Source organism: Ipomoea nil, unplaced genomic scaffold (genome assembly GCF_001879475.1).
Source record: "Ipomoea nil cultivar Tokyo-kokei standard unplaced genomic scaffold, Asagao_1.1 scaffold3314, whole genome shotgun sequence".
Lineage (NCBI taxonomy): Eukaryota > Viridiplantae > Streptophyta > Magnoliopsida > Solanales > Convolvulaceae > Ipomoea > Ipomoea nil.
In genome coordinates, this window is record NW_017619742.1 from 3,802,724 (window position 1) to 3,825,086 (window position 22,363).

At 32.7% G+C, this 22,363-nt stretch overlaps 1 protein-coding gene and 1 long non-coding RNA gene across 3 annotated transcripts; one reads left to right on the forward strand and one right to left on the reverse strand.

Annotated features, from left to right (window-relative positions):
* Nucleotides 1–214: 214 nt before the first annotated feature.
* Nucleotides 215–1,544, reverse strand: LOC109169529. Of its 2 annotated transcripts, XR_002052249.1 has the most exons (3): nucleotides 1,173–1,513; nucleotides 842–930; nucleotides 215–254 (listed from the first exon to the last, which is right to left on the reverse strand). XR_002052249.1 is itself a non-coding variant. In XM_019318394.1 (2 exons), the coding sequence occupies exons 1-2, from the start codon at nucleotides 1,527–1,529 to the stop codon at nucleotides 904–906; spliced, it is 384 nt and encodes a 127-aa protein (XP_019173939.1). In that variant the 5' UTR covers nucleotides 1,530–1,544; the 3' UTR covers nucleotides 841–903. The 2 variants fall into 2 exon arrangements, 1 of the variants encoding a protein (XP_019173939.1); XM_019318394.1 differs by lacking the exon at nucleotides 215–254 and having other exon boundaries at nucleotides 841–930; nucleotides 1,173–1,544.
* A 19,120-nt stretch (nucleotides 1,545–20,664) lies between these two features.
* Nucleotides 20,665–21,456, forward strand: LOC109169569. Its single transcript, XR_002052265.1, has 3 exons — nucleotides 20,665–20,757; nucleotides 20,990–21,100; nucleotides 21,428–21,456. It is a non-coding gene; the product is annotated as an uncharacterized LOC109169569 (long non-coding RNA).
* Nucleotides 21,457–22,363: the final 907 nt, after the last annotated feature.

Below are 22,363 nucleotides of genomic sequence, written 5' to 3' on the forward strand. Positions count from 1 at the left end.
TTGCTGAGTTGCGTGGCGGCACAAAAGGCAAAAGCAAGGAATGCCCTTCCATGTGGTAGAGGTAATGTTAATATAAAATTTCTGTAATATTTTTCTTAATCCTTATTAACAATAACATTGTTTTCAAAATATATTTTAAACAAATCAATCTGTTTTGCTATTGTATAAACTACATACATAAAACAAAAGCAAGGAATTCATTTCCAATATCATTTGTTTATTTTTTTTTGTATGTATTCCTGTTTTCTATTTTCCTACACAAAGTTGCAGGTAATTATAGCAACACATTGCAATCTGGATTTTCACAAGTGACATGGAATACAGAGCAGGAAATCAAGTAAACAGATGCAGCATGAGTGGTTTAGTAACTTTATTTAGCTATACTTGAAACAAAAAATGAATACATGTAAATTTTCATCAGGCATTTCTAATGAATTTGAAGTCCTATAAGGCAAGATAATAAAACTTAGTTATGCCATCAAATAGTACAGTTTGACTACTTCAATTGTAGTAATAGGTATTTATTTACACTACTTAGTACTGTAATTGTAGTTAAAAAATTTATTCATAAGATAGTAATTGTTGTGTTAAGAAATCATTTTCAACTATGTTGTTACAAGTTGGAAAAAATCCAGTCTATTGTCCATAGAAAAAAAAAAACTACTAATACTAATTTCATGATAGCAAATAATATTTTTACAAGTAGAAATTAATAAAACACTTAACCAAGGAGTATATATAAATAATATGACAAAAGGTTTCAGTTGCAAGTAAGCAAATCTAAAAGTGATAATGCAGTACAAAGTCACGGATGTATATAAAGGTACAGTTCTGAGCATACCTGATTTTACACCTTTAATCTACTAATTGAAATTATTTAAAAAATGGTAGCTACCATCTTATTTAATCCTGATATGCCCGTTTGCAAACCTGCAAAAAAATGGTGAAAGCAGCATATAGATTATTCAAATATAAGAAATTGCATTTCTATCACTAGCATTGACCTATTAATTTCTGGTATTGGAAAAGTAATTTGCTAAGCAGGAAGAACAATCCATGGATGAACGGAGAAAAGAGAGATATTGGAAGGGGAAATCATAGCCCTAATTCTAAATCTACAAGCATTTTCGAGTAAAAACGTGAACTTTACACAAGATGATCAAACACATCACCTGTTTGATGGTTTGCCTCGCAGGTATGCTGAGAGGGTTTTGAACTCGAAAGCACTGAGGGCAACTGGCGCAAGCCGATGAGTGCAATGGAGGAGAGACGATGAGAACGCTGCGGGAGGAGAAGTGGAGACACCGAGGGACAAGTGGCGGAGACGTCGAGCCAGGAGAAGCAGAGACGCCGAGGGAGAAGAAGCGGAGACGCGGAGCGAAGAGAATCGGAGTCGCGGAGCAAAGAGAAGCGTTGATGCCGTGTCTTCGAATTGCGAGACAGACGATGAGAGAAGTGAGAGGCTGAGACTGTGCGGTGAATGGTGAGGTGGCGGAGAAGAACTGTAGGGTTAAGTTGTGTCTGGACATGTGGATTTAATTTGTTTTTAGAAAAATATGATAATAATTATTATTTTACTTTTAATTTAGATTGATTGATTATTGTTAAGTAATAATATTGTGTTTAAATTATTTTTTGAATGATTTTGAAAGTTCAAATTTATATTTTCTTTAATACAAGTTTAAAGTTATATAAATATATGATAGAATTTAATTATTTGTATATTGCTAGAATACTATTAATTAACTCCATTACAATGCATTATTTGTTCATAAACTATTTTCCCAACTTAATGAAACATTTTTCAAAAAAAAAAATTATTGAAGCAAATTTTGTTTCAATTTTATTCGAATTTATTATTATATATTATTTTGAGGGATGTGCAAGTTTTGGTTAAAATTCAATTAATTGATCAAATCAAAAAATTTCGGTTAACTGTTCTTTATACGAAAAATTTGATTCGATTATTGGTTAAATGATTTTCCAAATTCGGGTTAACAATTAATTCGGTTCAAAATTATCGATTGACCAAGTTAGCTGAACGATTAATTTGCCTAGAGACAGTCTTAGGGTTAGGAGAAAATATTTTATTAATTGTTTTATTGGGTTCGGGTTATGGGCTACATTATTGGGTTATTTTTGGGTCAGATTATTTAGAAGAAAAGAATGAAAGAAATAAAGTTTGACCCAAGAATTTATTATATTAGTATATTTGTTTATTAAATTTATAAAATAACATTGGTGTAATGGGTTGGAGATGGAAATAATTTGATGTAAAAATATACTAAGAATATTCCTTTTATTGGGTTTAGGTTATGGGATACATTCCATTATTTGCAAAGCAATTGATAATATGGGATGAAGGTCCAATGATGCACAAATTTTGCTATGAAGCTTTAGACCTGACAATGAGGGATTTGTTACGCTCCATAAATCTGAATAGTTATGATATGACCTTTGGTGGTAAAACAGTTATTTTTTTTTTACGATTTCAGGCAAATTCTACAAGTAATTCTAAAGGGCACACGTCAAGATATTGTTGGGGCAAACATAAATTCCTCATATCTTTGGAGATCCTGTAAAGTATTTAGGCTAACTAAGAATCTACGCCTAAGTGGTGTACAATCAGAGGTCGAAGCTAAAGAGATTAAAGAGTTTGTAAAATGGATAGCTAATATAGGTGATGGAGTAGTTGGTAATTCAACTGACAGTGAAGCGGATATTACAATTCCAGATCACTTATTGCTCAAGTGTGACGATGATCCTATTGCTGCAATTGTTGATAGCACATTCCCTTTGTTTCGGCGCGGTATAAGTGATCTGTCATATCTTAAGAACAGTGTTATTTTAGCTCCAACATTGGATATGGTAGATAGCTTTAATCAATACATGAATGATCATAAAATTACAAAGTTTATTATTTCAAATTTATTAGGTTTTCAAACTATATATTTTTTCATATAATTATATTATACTGTGTATATATATATATATATATATATATATATATATATATATATATATATATATATATCATACTATATATATAGCCGCGCATCGCGCGGGTGCACCTACTAGTTAGGGTCATACAAATTACAGGATGTTTGCCGCCACATCTGTGTTGTACGAAATTACCATCACCAATTGAGGTTTTATTAGTAGACTTATGTTTTCATAAATTTTAAAGAATGTAATTTATGTCATTCCAGGTTAATTATAAATGTCACTCTTTAATTTAAAATTATATAAATTTTATTTTTGAATTATCTGAATGTGTATATATTATTATTATTATTATTATTATTATTATTATTATTATTATTATTATTATTATTCATCCTCCTTATAAATATTGTTCCGAAATTTTGAATTTTTAAACTAGGATGTGCATTATATACATACATTCAGACAATTCAAGGACAACATTTGTATTATTTAGAATCGGAATGTGGCATTTATAATTAGTCTATATAAGTTACAGTATAAATTACAATTTTTTTTAAATTTAAATAACAAATTTTAAAAATAAAAATATGTTAAACTATATAATATAATCTTATCTTATCTCACTATATAAAAAAGTCACACCTTGGGATGCACAATAGAGCTAAAAATTTCCGTTCAAATATTTTGACTTACAAAATACATTTTTGCTCAATAGAAGAAGATTCTAGACAAATAGTGTATTTATGAATCAGTCTTTTTATATCTCTAAAAAACAATTACGGAGTATTAATTATTAATAAGAAATAATGATTGAATGTTATTTTTAAGGTGACTTTTGAGTTCTTCAAAACATGGTTTGTACGCTCTTTGCATTAGATAGCCATATCTAACGGACGGCTAAGAGGCGTCTTGGTCGCGGGCGGGAGTTCTCAATTGCATCCTCAGATTTTGTAGACCATTTAGAGGTGTCGCCATGAGCCCGAAAGTGATGGTGGCGATCATGGGAGTATTGCCGAGGTCACGGAGGAAGGCGACAAGGCAACGCCGATTCTAACGTTTTGCGCGAAAGAAGATGATGGAGAAAACCTCGAGTTCTTCAGCAATATAGAAGAAGTGATGCTGCTGAGACCGTATCGGGACTGAGGCTAGGGTTTCGTTTGGGGTTGTAGCTGCTGGTCAGAGTGGAGGAGATATTGGGAACGCTTATCCAAGAAGAAATATAGGGACGGACCTTCCGCGGTTGGAGCTCCAGCAATAACATTTTTGTCGGAATTCGAACGATGATTATGAGGAAGCTTAGCTATGCATTGCTATTATATGTGTAGGTTACCGTGATGAGGACTAAGAGGCGTTGTGGTCGTAGGCCAGAGGAAGAAGTCAACAAAACAGCGAAGAGAGATTATATATACTTGATCAAGTTTGTTCTTTTACATTATGAATTTGACTTATTTTTCTTTGTTTTTTTTTTTTTTTTTTTGTTGTCAATTCTTGATTGAACTGCCCAAGGATGTTAAGGAATGTGTTGAGAAGATATCTGAAATGTTATAGACCGATAACAACTCAAACTCATTCACTTTTGGAATGTCTTTTATGTATGGTGTATTAGGCTAGACGTGAAAAAACATTTGAAGGCAATTATGTTATTTTTTTCAGTTTTGAAAATTTGATGTAAATTATTCCTTGAATATTTATTTTTGCTTCACTTGATTTGATGCAAGAAAGCCCTGTAGGTAAAATGAAAAGTTTTAAGCCTTCATTGCTGTATGCATAACCGCTTTATCAAGTTGTCTATGTTTTGCACTTCATAATATGCAATTTATATCAACTATTTATGGGTTGTCTGCTATTGACTACTTGAAATTAAACTAAATGACAATGGATGATGATTGGTATGTGTCTTACCTTACCTTCCCTTCTAGATTGTTTCAATCTGTGTGGTTATATAGTATGTAATTCTTGATTACCGCTGTAATTTGAATAACATTTTTATAGCTGGCAAATGCAAATCTAAAGCTTCTTACACCATAATTTCATTGCATAATGAATTCCTCTATACTACCACCAGTAACCTAATTGCACATGACACGACAATTTATATCGTGCACCAGGACACACATTGCATTGTGTGCCCTGGTGCAAAACGACATCGTTGTGTACTTCTTTTTTTTTTTTTTTAGAAATTCCGCTTTCCGTGTCGACTATTAACTTCTTAAAAAAATCTCATGTTTCGAAAATGTACATAATTATATAATAGAATGTACATAATTGTATAACATAACGCACATAATTATATAACAAAATACACATACTCTTTTTTTGAAAAGATAATACACATAATCTAACATAATACATAATACACATAAACTCTTACCATAATACATAAAATGTTAACTCTTAAAGAAATTCTCTATTTTCATTTTAGAAAAAAAAAATCTCTATTTCGGATGTACATAATTGTATATAAAAAAAATGTACATACTTTTATTAAAAAAAATGTACATAATTATATAAAAATGTACATAATTGTATAACACAATGTACATAATTGTATAAAAATGTACATAATTGTATAACACAATGTACATAATTGTATAACATAATGTACATAATTATATAACAGAATACACATACACTCTGTCGCGTCAACTCCCCACACAACTTAACAAAACAACGTCGTTTTGGGAGGCGCGGGGTGCACATTGCTATGTGCGCTGTGGTGCACGGTATAACGATTGCACATGACACACTACCAATAAAAAATGACATGTACTGACGATGAAGACAATGACAATGCTACCAAAAAGAGAATTAAGAAGAATTAGAGAAATTTAAATCGAAAGTAGTATTTATTTAAACTATCGTTTTTAGCCTAAATATTTAGACTAGCGTTATTACAAAGTTACAAGCATTTATTTTAGTGACATTTATAATCAATTTCTCATATATTATCTTGCATTCATATATTTTAAATTACCAATTTAAATAAACAAATTCAACATTTATTTACGTAAACATGAGTTTCTCATATATAATATTGTATTGATATACTTTGAAGTACTTATTTAAAAATAATTATTAGACATTATTATCTCTTTCACACAAAGCGCGTAAAGAAAATTAGTAGTTCAATATGTATGTATTATAGTTACATACAAATGGTGAATTTTACATATATAAAAAATGCATGTAAACAAACATAACTCGCAACAACAAATCTTGTAAATAACAAAATAAATTAATAATTTACTGAAAATTCTAATTAAAACAAATGATAACAATGAATAATCATCAAGATCAATTACTCAAGAATATCCAAAGCATATTTCCGTTGTGACATGTAGATACCTTGTTTGGATTGAGCAACTTCAATACCAAGGAAATACTTCAATTTTTCAAGATCCTTTGTTTCAAAATGTTGAAACAAATGTTTCTTTAATTCGTCTATTCCTCCCATATCATCCCCTGTGATCACAATGTCATCAACATAAACCACTAAATATATGCTTTTTCCAAATAGATGTCTACAGAAGACAGAATGATCAGCTTTGCTTTGAATTATGCCAAATTGTTGGATCACATCACTAAATCTTCCAAAACAGGCACGTGGAGATTGCTTCAGTCCATAGAGAGAGCGTTTGAGGCGGCAAACAAGATTAGTTTTTGCGCGAAAGAAGATGATGGAGAAAACCTCGAGTTCTTCAGCAATCTAGAAGAAGTGATGCTGCCGAGACTGTATCGGGACTAAGGCTAGGGTTTCGTTTGGGGTTGTAGCCGCAGGTCAGAGTGGAGGAGATATTGGGAACGCTTATCCAAGAAGAAATATAGGGATGGACCTTCCGCTGTTAGAGCTCCGGCAACAACATTTTCGTCAGAATTCGAACGACGATTATGAGGATGCTTAGCTATGCATTGTTGCTATACGTGTAGGTTACGGTGATGAGGACTAAGAGGTGTTGTGGTCGTAGGCCAGAGGAAGAAGTCAACAAAACAGCGAAGAGAGATTATATATACTTAATCAGGTTTGTTCTTTTACACTATGAATTCGTCTTATTTTTCTTTGTTTTGTTTGTTTTTTTGTCATTTATTGACTGAATTGCCCAAGGCTATTAAGGAATGTGTTGAGAAGATATTTGAAATGTTATAGACCGATAACAATTCAAACTCATTCACTTTTGGAATGTCTTTTACGTATGGTGTATTATGTTGGACATGAAAAAACCTTTGAAGGCAGTTATGTTATTTTTTTCAATTTTGAAAATTTGATGTAAATTATTCCTTGAATATTTGTTTTTTTGCTTCACTTGATTTGACGCAAGAAAGCCTTGTAGGTAAAAATGAAAAGTTTTAAGCCTTCATTGCTGTATGCATAACCGCTTTATCAAGTTGTCTATGTTTTGCACTTCATAATATGCAATTTATATCAACTGTTTATGGGTTGTCTACTATTGACTACTTGAAATTAAACTAAATGACAATGGATGATGATTGGTATGTGTCTTACCTTACCTTACCTTACCTTACCTTCCCTTCTAGATTGTTTCAATCTGTGTGGTTATATAGTATGTAGTTCTTGATTACAGCTGTAATTTGAATAACACTTTTATATCTAGCAAATGCAAATCTAAAGCTTCCTACAACATAATCTCATTGCATGATGAATCCCTCTATGCTACCACCAGTAACTTAATTGCACATGACATGACAATTTATATCGTGCACCAGAGCACACATTGCATTGTGCGCCCTGGTGCAAAATGACGTCGTTTTGTACTTTTTTTAAAAAAATTCCGCTTTCCGTGTCAACTGTTAACTTCTTTAAAAAAAAATCTCATGTTCCAAAAATGTACATAATTATATAATAGAATGTACATAATTGTATAACAGAAGGTACATAATTGTATAACAGAATACACATACTCCTTTTTGAAAAGATAATACACATAATCTAACATAATACATATTACACATAAACTCTTAACATCTTAACATAATACATAAAATTTTAACTCTTAAAAAAATTCTATATTTTCATTTCAAAATAAAAATAAAAATCTCTATTTCGGATGTACATAATTGTATAAAAAAAAATGTACATGAGTGTATAAAAAATGTACATAAGTGTATAACATAATGTACATAATTGTATAACATAATGTACATAATTATATAACAGAATACACATACACTCTGTCGCGTCAACTCCCCACACAACTTAACAAAACGACGTCGTTTTGGGAGGTGCGGGGCGCACATTGCTATGTGCGCCGTGGTGCACGGTATAACGATTGCACATGACACACTACCAATAAAAAAAAGGACATGTATTGAAGATGAAGACAATTACAATGCTACCAAAAAGAGAATTAAGAAGAATTAGAGAAATTTAAATCGAAAGTAGTATTTATTTAAACTATCGCTTTTAGACTAAATATTTATACTAGCGTTATTACAAAGTTACAAACATTTATTTTAGTGACATTTATAATCAATCTCCCATATATTATCTTACAGTCATATACTTTAAATTACCGATTTAAATAAACAAATTCAATATTTATTTACCTAAACATGAGCTTCTCATATATAATATTGTATTGATATACTTTGAAGTACTTATTTAAAAATAATCATTGGACATTATCTCATTCGCACAAATCGCGTAAAGAAAATTAGTAGTTCAATATGTATGTATTATAGTTACATACAAATGGTGAATTTTACATATATAAATAATGCATGTAAACAAACATAACTCGCAACAAAAAAAATCTTGTAAATAACAAAATAAATTAATAATTTACTGAAAATTTTAATTAAAACAAATGATAACAATGAATGATCATCAAGATCAATTACTCAAAATAATACTAAAATTGTATTATGCATTATTGTTATAAATTATAAATTATACAACCAATAAAATATTATAACTTGAAAATAAAACTAATAAAATTTATGAAAAGAAACACATCTATAATTGGCATAATTGTATATAAAGAAATTTTATTATTTTAAAATACATTATAAAAAATAAAGAAAACAAAAAGCTCTACAATATAATGTAGATATATATTTAAGAAATGTTGTTAAATGTTGCCAAATATATATATATATATATATATATATATATATATATATATATATATATATATATATATATATATGGATTAATATTTGATACACCGCCGGTGTATAAGTGCTATACACCGGCGGTGAACCACAATGCGACACGTCATTAAAAAGAAAATTCAATGTGAACAAAGCACTTCTTTGCAAATATATAACTTACTAAATTATTATTATTTTAATAATATATGATTACCATATTATATATTTAAAACTTATAAAAATTTCTTTCCATCTCTATTTGGCGTTTGTTCTCCGAAAGTTCGGCAACGTCAAAGCTTTCAGAAGAGCTGGAGAGGTGGTACTTGTTTTCTGTGAGTTGACTAAGTTTTGGGTTGGTGATTGACTGATGATGGTCATAATTTAAACACTGATTTAAATATATGTTTTCAGTTTGATTTGTCTGCCTTCTCTAAGCTGAGGCCTTCTGAAAAGCTCTGTGAATGGAGAAGGCCTGCATTGCGACAGGGCTCGGCCACTGATTTAAAGAGTAGTTTTCTAGGTTTTTATCATATATGTTATCTTCCATTGATTCGAGATAATCATCTTCGATCATCCCCGGCCAGTTTCCGGTGGCTAGCTTCCACCACCTTTCACGGCGGCAACCACCATATTCTCCTTCCTCAACTCCAAGATCACTACCAGCCTCTTCCCCACCACATGTTTCCAAATACCCACATGCTGGTTTCAGCTAATAACAACAATGTTAATAAACCCTTAACAAATAGTTATGTGTTCCCCGGCCGAGGTATAAAGAAGGATCAGCATACTAAAATCTTGACAGCTCTCAAGGTTCGAGGGATTATCGGAAGGTTAGGCTCTCAATCTGCGTGCATCGCTAGTAAGTTCTTTGATCATCAAGACATGTTGGGTTTGTCGTTTCGACAAGCCCGGCCAACAAAACACTCAACTGACTCTTTGCTAAATAAAATCTAGCCATTGAAGAGCTAGTCCACGCCACCACTCCCATTGCTCCCACTGATGCTAAAATGGCTGTCAAGGAGGATGCAAGAGACTCCCACGAAATGGGTACAGGGGCAAAATATTCTCTCAGTGAAGAAGATGACACTATTGGGGTTATTGTTGATCTTGCTAAACAATCCAGGGCAATGGCAAGCGAAAGAGCTAGGGGCAAGAACGAGCTCAGTGAAGCCTAGATGCTACTCGCCTAGTCTGGTCCCTTGACTGAAACCCGCAAGAAACCAGAGGAGAGGAATTTAATTTAATATATGAAATTAAATAATTAAAATAATAATAATTTAGAAAGTTATATATTTACAAAGGAGGGCTTTATTCACATTGAATTTTCTTTTTAATGACGTGTCGCATTGTGGTTCACCGTCGGTGTATAGCACTTATACACCGCCGGTGTATCAAATATTAATCCTATATATATATATATATATATATATATATATATATATATATAGTTCCATTCACATGCAAACAATCTTAAAATATAAACGTGCGGACAAAAAATAGTCATTGGATGTGATAAGATCAACGGATTAGATGGATTGTGAAGATGTGCACACGGATTATTATGTTGTAAGCAAAAGGGAAAAATTGGGAGTGCAAAGACACACGTACATGAGGGAAAGGAATTCTAAATGAATAACACCCTATAATTATGGGATTGTTATACCAAAAGGATTACAACACAACATCTGCAGTACTAACAGTTTCACGACAGAGAAACTGGCTTCATCGTTCAATCCTAGACGCCGACCGACTGTATCGACAACTCAATCCTCAGAATTTTCAACGCCAACTCGGACTCCATGGATGATGCACCCCGGGTAATTACACTGTATACCCCAGGTAATTACACTGTATATCTTATCGTTATTAGTCAATGTTGTCTTAGTGAGGAAGAACAGTATGCGATGCAATGTGTGTATATTCATGTTTGGGGCTTAGAAGAAGTGCAAATTTGCATCCTGGCAGACTAAAAGGGTATGTTATTGAATTCTGTGAATACAATTCTGCAAATAATAATAATAATAATAATAATAATAATAATAATAATAATAATAATAATAATAATAAAATCGTATGGAGGTGATACGCGTGCACCCAGTGATATGCCCGCATGCACACATGAGGCCATAGCTTCAACACGTTGAGCATTCAAAAATTTGTTTGTTGTATTATATGCAATATAATCAGTGCTAACATTGGCGACTAATCATACTTGTATTTACACAAAATACCCTTTTAAAATATAGGCGAAAAACATAATGAAGACGGATCAACGGAGTGCACCATGGTTGTATTACCCGATGGAACGAAATAGTGGTTACCTAACTACAAGAGCGAAATCACACCGTATGTTGGGCAAGAATTTGCATCAGTACAAGACGGGGAGATGAATAGGGAAGGGGCAGTTCACATCAAATACATTTTATGTTCACGAGAAGGATACAAGCCAAAAAAAAATGGGTAACACCGTGGTGATCGACGGGCATAGGAAACAACACAAAACCAAAGAAAAGGCGCCGGCTGTCAAACCGTGTTGGTTGTAAAGCCTGAATACAATAAAATTAAACTACCCTGATTTAAAGTATACTCACGGAAACTAATTTATTTCGTTGAGACATGCACACTGAAACCCACCATTGCGCACACGTGTACGTACCTAGTAAATCCTATACGGTAATAATAAAGTACTAACTTGAGTTTAATTTTGGTCAAATAACACACATGCTTGATTTGATCACCACAAAAATTAAAAAACCCACCCATGCTTGAAAATTAGTTACTTGTGCACTCCTGCATTTCAAAACTAAGGAGGTAAGATAATATTGAACCAGTCACCTTTGTGTAATTTATCAACTATTTGTACATGCACAAAGTTTAACGCAATTGTGCATACACATTTCTATGAACAAAGCATGCACGCGAATAGTTGAATGGAGAGTAGTTGAATAGAGAGTTATGCGTAATTCAACAAAGTATTAAACACTCAGTTATGCACACTGTCGAACAGCATTGTGCACACACAGTTCTGATTATTACTAGGCCTATACGTCAATAGTCAACGAAGCACTACTACGAAATTTATTTACTTTCAAGCCATATTTGAATAGAGTAGTTGAATAGAGAGTTATTATGCGTAATTCATTAAATTATTAAACATTCATGTGCACACAGTTCGCCGCAAATGTGCACATGTAAATATATATTGCTAAGGCTCCAAACAAATAGTGGTGTGGTCAGATATTCAAATGTTAATGCATGTGCTCCCAAAGTTACCCCACCATGCACACACGAAGCCACCAACAAACATCAGAACGTAATATTGAACTATCCACCTCTGGGAAATGTATTGAATTAGAATCCCCCATTGAAATATTCATACGAAACCCAAACCATAATGGACATTATGATTTTAAGAAACACCAAGATTTTAAGAACATAAATTCAGTAGAACTAAACTGATAATCGGGCTCCCATAACCCGGTATGTTGAAATCTCGTGTTAGAACGTGGGTTCACTCCCACGTAGCAAAACAATGAATAAATATCGAACTAGAAGTGGCTCCAACAACAAAAAATACGGTTACCAGCAGTAGACGGTATACCGAAGCTAAAAATGTAAGCCACAAACTAGCAACAATTCCAAATTAAAATTCAAGAAAACAAGCAGACGAAACACCATTACGGACCCGACGGGAGCGATGAAACAAACTCATACGCCTGAGAGATATTGAACCACTTAAGTAGGTTGTACTCTGACGTTGCAATTTCCTTCATGTAGCGCAACCTCAGCTTCTTGAGCTGAGTAGTGTTACCTTTACCAAGGCCACATCTTCATCTGGTCATTCTTTGCCCCACATAACTTTCCATGTGCCGCATGACATAAACCCCACAATCAACCTTATTCCTCCCATCGCGTCAACTCATCTGCATGCGCTTCGGTTCCAAGCACGAACACATTGTAGACCTCCCAGGATGAATTGTTTTAAAGAATTCCATAAGCATCCCCAACTGCAACAAATGTCAATAGCTCCCCGAATGAAACCCAACAAAAACAAAACCCGCAAAGACAGTAACATATAACTCATGGACCAAAGGAAATCATACCAAATCGTCCAAACAATCACCATATGTCAACTTCTTATCTGGTTGAAGAGTCGAATTGTCAATTATTTCATACCGGAAATTAAGAAAATCAATGCATAGCAAGAAATAATGGCCCTGACGTAGCATGAGGAACATAAACTACATAAACGCAACGGGGCACCAATTGAAAAAAAAAAAAAACAAAATGATTAAAAAAAACATCCCAAGACATAACGGAGCTATACCATGACGCATGTGTGCACACTAGACAAACAGAGTGTGCATAGCAGTAAAATAGCAAACAGTAAAATAGCAAGCAGATTGAAAGCAAACAACTACAAAAACATATGTACCAAGTTAACCTCGACATCTCAAAGTCCAGCTGCAGCCTATCCTTGAACATAGTAATACACTTATCACGATCAATAGTATTTTATTAAATGAAATACAAAAAGAAAGAAAGATGCAGACTTTGTTACCACAACAACATTCATTAAAGATATGCTTATTAACTGCATCAAATCAATTGAATGGTTAATTATATATATAGAATATGGAAAATTAACTAAACTAGCCAAGACAAACTTACAGCAACATTAACCAGTTCTTAAACTCAATTTTACACTCTCTTCCAGTCAAACTAAATTTTTTTTCCTCTAATTAATTCCATATACCCAGCAAAACCTACCATCCAAACCAGTCCACACATGAAAAAATCCAACCGCAACCATTTATTCTTTACTCAGTCTCTAAGAAATGATATAATAAGTCACAACAACACAAATTAAAAAAAAAAAAAAAAAACAGCGAACAAGTCAACAGTGTTCCCCTCACCGTCAACCGTAGCACACCACACCCACATCACACCATACACGAACAGCTCGGATAACCATGGACCTAGAAATTTAGCATCCATCCTAACTTCAATTGCTACACACACACAGCAATTTAAATAATAATAATAATAATAATAATAAAAACCCGATCTGTTCCCCGCCACCCCCAAACCCACGTGAACCGTCGTGAGCCACCGCCCCACACCCACAACCCACGCTTATGCCGGAAACACCATGCAGAACCATCAACCCCCCATCAGACACGAAGCAACCCCAAACGTAGTGACAAAAACGCAAACAAGAAAATGGACAAACATACCTCGACCTACACGACCAGCCGGCGGTCCCTGTTGCTTATCACCAACCCGGTCCCCACCGGTATCCATCTTGAAAGTCACGGTGATCGACGGCTTGGAAGAATGGTAGAAATCTGCTGCCGAACGCAAGAGAAACGTGGAATCTGCTGCCAAAGGACTCCTCTCTTCCTCAGTGTATTAAACCTACTAGAATTGAATCTGTAGAACACAATGAAAAATCCATAAATGCCTCTATTAAAATACAACACGTGAAATTAACATAAATAATGCCAAAAATAAATTGAATAAATCTTGGACATCCAATCTCGAAATCCAACGATCCTAATGAATCTGCACGTTTGTATTTTAAGCCGTGTTTGTATTTGAATAGAACTATATATATATATATATATATATATATATATATATATATATATATATATATATATATATATATATATACCCAATTTGGTCATCCGTTACAATTGTCATCCATCCACCATTATAATGAGGGGCAAACACGTCTTTTATATAAAGTTGATGGACCAAAATGTGTATTAATTATTATTAATTATTATTATCTAATAGTCGATGGACCAAAATTGGTATTAACTTTATTATTATTATTATTATTATTATTATTATTATTATTATTATTATTATTATTATTATTCTTATATTATTATTATTATTGTTGTTGTTGTTGTTGTTGTTGTTGTATTTGATATTGGGACAGTGTCTTCCGCCACCATATTACTTCCTACAGTATTATTTTAAAAAATAAAATGTAAACTACTAAAGTCTGTTTGTCTGTCCTTAAATGTGGTATGCGTTAATTGACTAAAAAAACTAATGAAATCTCAATTTCTTTTCTTTTAATTAAATAAACATATATGATTAGAGTGTATTAATTATTATCCTCTTATATCTAACTTTATAATTGCTATTTGCTGCCCAGAGTTGACATAGCCATTACGGCATCATATGATGTATTCTAAGATTTTCCCAATTTTTAATTTGTGTAATGTGATCTTTGTTCTTGGAAAACAATTTGCACAAAATATTCTTTTTTCGCAATAATTATTTTATATGTGCACAAAAATCGAGAGAGTGCTGACAAAAATCGAACTCTATAATGATCTTCAAATAATGCTCCACTGACTCGACCACTCTTTAGTCCTTTCGGGACATAATGATATCTTTTGATGATTTGATTTGCATTGAAATTATTGTGCTCTTGGACGAACTTGGATTGTTTGAAAGAAATCTTGTGAAAGTACGTCAGATTCACATGCTTGTCTTGATTAGGGGTGTGCAAACTTCGATAAATGTTTGTGAAATTGTATCGTGAATCCTGAATGCAAGAAACAACTTAAGTTTCTACTTGGTTTTAATTTAGAGATTTACCGTACCAATTAATTAGTCCATTTAACGGAAGTAAATAAACATAAGCAAGAATTAAAACCAAATACACAGGAATTGATCACACAGTTCAGAGCGCTTCTCCTACATCTGTGGGGCAACCCACGTCTGCCCAATCCACTAGATGTTCACCACGGTTTACATGTGGTCATTACACACGGCTAATAGCCACTACAACCTTCAAAACATCTTTTACAGAATTGGAGCGTGCATGCCTTGTTTGACTTCACCACTTGATGTTGCTGAACCAGATTCAGTCTGACTGTGCTACCAGGCGTGATCTTTCCAACCAATATAGAAACCAGAATTAAGATAGTGCAGTGTTTGGAAAATTCTTCTCAAAATAGCATTGAAGTTCTTAATGTCCAAAAAGGAAAGTGTTTCCTTTTATAGCATTAGCTTTTAACCACCTTCTCCAAAATAATAGCCATCCACCACCACCAACCCATCTGACATGCTGACTTCCTCTTTCATAATATATGTACGTTGATTACGTACATAACCCATGATACAGTAGAAGATTCATCACATGATAGCAGGGGTGGAGCCCGAATTTGTTAGTGCGGGGAGCCAATATTAACTTGAGAGAGAATAACGATGAACTGAGAATAATTAACTCCATAACTTGATGGTAAAACTTTTCTACCAACTTGCAAACGTCATCGATTCTGAATGATATACGCATCTCTTTTGGATCTAACGGTGAATTGAGAATAATTAACTCCATTGTTTTATCATCAAACCTATTGTTCAACTCTTGTAACTGAGAATTAATCACGGCATTAAAAATATCAAATTTATAATGATGCCCAATTCTTAATTCATCTTGTTGATGCATAGACTTCCTTTTCTTGCAATATATTGAGTATCAAATTTCGACACAATTATGTTGACAGCTTCACAAAAAAGACTTCACACTTGCAACTAATTCATCACTCTCTTAAATTTTGAATAAGCAACTTAGTAGATGACATAAGATGCATTGCAATCAATAGTAAAACTGTTCATTATTATGAATATATAGTTCAAATATGAACATATAGTTGTGAACATAATTATGAACATATAATTTTGTAATTATGAATATATAGATTCAATAATTGTGAATATGAAGTTCAAAAATTATGAAATATAGCTTTATAATTATGAACATATAATTCAGTAATTATGAACATAAAGTTCTGTAATTGCGAATATAGAGTTCAATAAGTATGGATATAAAGTTCAAAAGTTATGAATGTGTATGTTTATAATTATGAACATATAGTTCAGTAATTATGAACATATAACCGTGTCTACCTTACAAGATGGACACAGTTCCACAGCATAACGATTGATACTTTGGTTAAGGGGGCCAAAAATATAATAATATACTATTAATATTTTTTTGGGGAAGGGGGGAGGGGCAAGGCCCCCTGGAGTAACAATGTGCCTCCGCCCCTGCATGATAGGAGTCAGTCCAAGGCTTCAATCTGCATAGTATCTAATTTATTTGTCTAAACAAATTCTAATTAAATTGTCACATAAATAATAAAATTAATGTGTATCAATTTTGTACACTTACAGTTTATTTAACCGACCGAACCGACAAAGTTCGATTAACCATTTTTAACCAAACTTTTTCGACTCGGTTAATGGTTAAACGTCTTTTAAAATTTTAATTAACGCTTAATTCGATTTGAAATTGTAGCTTAACCAAAATTATATATATATATATATATATATATATATATATATATATGTAAAATCCCTATACATTTGTAATATATTGTTATGGTATTTGTTTTTGTATATTTTCTTATTGATTTATTATTATATGTATTATTTTAATTAGATTTATTATTATATGTATTATTTTTAGGATTTAACCGACCGATTAACCAAAAAAACTTCTGTTTGATTAATTCATTAATATAAAGTTCGGTTCGATTAACGGTTAAAGTTTTAAAAATTCCGATTAAAACGGTTCGGTTAATTAATTCCACATTGATATACAAAACGAAACTAAAAGCAACCCCATCTATGATTTTTTGTGGGGTCCAAATGTCCAATATGAGTTGGAGGATAGAGAAGAAGGAGAGATAGATCAGAGTGAATTTTGAACTCCTGAGAGATAGTGGTTTTTTGTGGGCCTCAAGAGAGAAAAAAAAAATGAAAGAAAGACCGCACATGCTCTTTTTATTTTATTTTATTTTATTGTGGTACATTTTAGTTTTTAAAAAGAAAGTAATAGGGTGGCAGGAGATATCGTACCAATAATAATAATAATAATAATAATAATAATAATAATAATAATAATAATAATAATAAAGTTAATACCGGTCCCTCGACTATTAGATAATAATAGTTAATACCCATTTTGGTCCCTTGACGTTAGATAAAATGACGTTTTTGTCCCTCTTTATAACGGTGGATGGATGACAATTGTAACGGAGGTTCAAATTGGGTATGATTTTACAACTTAGAGGACTAAATTAAGTACTTTTAATAGTTTGAGACTGAATTGTGCATTACCTAATAGTCGAGGGAGGGATTGAATTGTGCATTACCTAATAGTCGAAGGACCAAAATGGGTATTAACTCTATATATAATGGAATAGTTATTGATAATGAATATGATAGGGATTATCACAACACAAAACTCCATTACAAATTTGATAACCGCAATGATTATTAGGTTAGTGATGTTGTTAATCAAATTCACCTACAAATAACCTTCATTATAAAAGTGATATTATAAAAGTATAAAAGTGATATTATAACATCTAAAAAATATCTTTATGAAATATTAATAATGAAATATTAATAATGAAATATTAATATGCATAAATATCTTCAGTTTGACAATATAATTGGATAATGTATTGGACTCGATTCGATAATATTAGTCTAACCATGAAGAGTTCAAGCACTTAACTCAGTCAAATAGTAATGGCTAAGTATAGAGCATGTGGAACGGTGCATTTAAGGCAAGCCCAGCGTACTTATTAGAGCATCGACCCATAAAGAGCGTAAATTATGGAGGATAACGTACAACAATTACTAAGGAGCCTAGACACTTAGTGATGTGATGCGTTACACTTGTTTGGAGGCCATTGTGCCTATTAATACTGTAATTGTTACCACTAGTATAAATGCTAACCCTATGTAACAACGAGGAGAGGCACACTATGAACTTGTACTCAAATTCGTGACAATAAAACTACTATACTTGATTATTTATTTTCAAATATACACTGGTATCATTTATATCATCATTGGTGCTTTCGTTGAGACTATAAGATCAAATCTTAAGCAGGTTGAACACTTCACGTTTCTCATCATACAAAAAGATGACACGATCTAGATCAAGTGGCTCTCGTAGTTCCTGTAGCCCTAAACCACAATGACAATAGTAACGCTAGCATGGACGCCATGCCGATGAACTCGCGTGACTTTCAAGACCAACTTAGCAACAACCGTGGTGGTGGGCAGCAAGGGTCCGAGAGTCCGAGACACCAGTACCACATGTGGATATCCAGGCAACTGCTTAGGCCATTCAGTAGGCAGTGGCGGCGCTAACCCAATTAGTGGCAAAGAGTCAGTGTCAAGTGCCACAAACACCCACACAGGAGGATAAAGTGATATCTCCACAACGAGGGAGGACCCAATATCGCGGTGTGACCCATGCAATCAGCAGTTGTCCTGAAACTCAACCTTGTTATTAAATGCAGTGCCCTTTGGAATGAACACTTCTAGCAATAGTTAAACAGAAAATTGAACGACATGACAAAATATGATACAAATTACATAGGCATGCATGCACCTAATTATACAATTTTATTAGTCAAAGATCAAATGTGATTCATATATAATAGTCTAGAAACCCAAAGTGAAAATTTATTCTAAATTTAATCTTATAACTATTACTCATTTTTTATTTTAGTCCTTTAACTTATAAAGTTTTCAAAATTGTCTTAAGTATTGAATCATTTTTATTTTTTTTTAACTATAATTCAACTTAAAATTTTCTGTATAGACCATTAAGTTGATGGTAAAATTGAAAAATGATGACTATAATCAGAGCTTGGAGTCTTTCCTTATTATCCACAAATTAAACCATCAGTAAATCTAGTTCCTTTTGCAGAATTTTAGAATTTTATTATCCACAAATTAAACCATCCTGTCTACGTTTTGGTGCCTCTGTCAAATGTTTTGCAGATATGCTTCATCCTCTCAATTTTTAAATGTTTTGCATTTTTCATATAAACTGTAGGAGATGTTAATTTGTGTATGTATATAATTCACATTCCTTTGTTAGTATATTTATTTATTTAGCTAATATGTGCATATTTTGCAAATTAGAAACAATGTAAGAAGAAACCGAGCAAGGAAGTCAAAAAGCTTGAGTTGAACTCCTCAATTATGCCTAAGTCATTATGGCTACTATATTGTTATTACAAGCATGCACTTGGGAATGGAGAGAGTTTAAAAAAAGTTTTAGATGAAAATGTCTTCGGGGAAGAATGTACTCTATATGTGCACGACGAAGATGTGACTCCGTTTTGTCAATTGATGCCAATATCGTACACATGTATTGCTGTGTACATATGGTATGATTTAATATATATTTCGAGTCAATTATATATACTTATCACTTCTATGCTTTGTTATTCTAATTCAGTTTCCATTCCAATGTTAGGTCTTTGTATAAAAAGATGATGGAAGAGAACAAGATTGAAAAATTCAGATTTATGCAGTCATGTCATGTAGGTCATGTGCCAACAACAAGAACAGATAAAAATTTCCTAGACAAGCAGTTGGAAAGTAGGGCACGAGCTTTAGCAGACAGACTGATTGACAATCCAAGTAGTGCATCACTTTTGGTGCCATGTAATGTAGGGTAAGAATGGTTACAATTATACTTTTCATTGCATATTATTTTCTATTGATGTAATATAATTTTGTGTTTCTGTATAGTTTCCATTGGATTCTGACAGTTATCAACGTCAGTAAGGATACTGTTTATTTGTGGGACCCTCTTAGTCATCGCATTCGCGATGATGATTGGAAACATGTTGTAGAAATGTAAGTTTTTTGTTATTTCTTTTGATTTATATCGGTATGCTTATTACATAATCTGAATAATCAACAATATATTTGAAGGGCTATTAAAATGGTTATTGCGGCCTCTGGGAATGGAAAGAAAGGACGAAGTAAAACTGCTTGGAAAATTGTCAAGGTAATTTAATATTTGTAACTAATTAGATATAAGTGTTTGTATATGTTAAATTGTAATGCACATGCAAATCTTTTGTAGGCTCCTCGTCAGCCGGATAGTAACCAATGCGGTTTCTATGTCATGGCTTACCTGAAGACTTTAATTGAGAACATGCCGGACATTGATGATAAAGATTCTGTTCAAACACTGGTAATAATTCCATTTCTAATTCGTGTTTAAAATTATTTTGATTTCAATGTTTCAAAGTGGAAATATGATGCATTTGAGATTCTTGTTGCCAGTATAATTTTGAGTACTCCATTTATTGTTGATGTCTATTGAATGAATGCTTTTTAGTTTTTAATTTGATCTTTTTATTCACAAAGTTTAAAGTGGAAAGATTAGAGAAAATACAAAAGCTCTTGCCTTTAGAACTACTAAAACTCTATTACCATATAGTGGTTCTTGAAAATTACTCCTAACTTATTTCGAATTTCATTGCAATTACTAATTTATTTACTCACTTTTTACATGTAGTTCCAACAAGTTGAATATGACAAAGCGGTTATTGATCTGGTGCGTTCTGAATGGGCCGATATTCTATCAAGTTATATACAGTAGGTATGATTTGATCATTAGAACGTTGTGATCTTTTAGACTTCATGGAATTGTTTGTTGTAGTATTATGACGACTTCGTCGAATTGTTTTTTGTATTATTATGACTGGATGATATTTGATTCGATGAGAATTGGTCATGGAAGTATTTACACTTGTTATTTTGAACCTTAGCTTGTGCAAAATTATGTAACTACACTTGGCCATGGTGAATGGATAAATTGTTTTTTGGTATATGATTAAAATTTAAGCAGGTTAAAAACCGTTGAGACAACGGTTAAAAATCGTTGTTTATTTTACAATAGACAACAAAAATAGACAACAGTTTGAAACTGTTGTCTTTTCTACAAAAGACAACAGTTTATCGGCGTGACTTTTAACAACAACGATTTCATCAACACACAATAGACAACAGTTTATAACTGTTGTCTTTTAAAGAAAAGACAACAGTTAAAAAACCGTTGTCTATGTGTGTGACTTTTAACAACACTGGTTTCAACAACACTTAATGGACAACGGTTCGAAAACCGTTGTCGTTTCAAGAAAAGACAACGGTTTTTAACCGTTGTCTATGTGCGTGACTTTTAACAACACCGGTTTCAACAACACTTAATAGACAACGGTTAAAAAACCGTTGTCGTTTCTAGAAAAGACAACGGTTTAAAACCGTTGTCTATGTGCGTGACTTTTAACAACACCGGTTTCAACAACACATAATAGACAACGGTTGAAAAACCGTTGTCGTTTCTAGAAAAGACAACGGTTAAAAACCGTTGTCTATGTGTGTGACTTTTAACAACACTGGTTTCAACAACACTTAATAGACAACGGTTCGAGAACCGTTGTCGTTTCAAGAA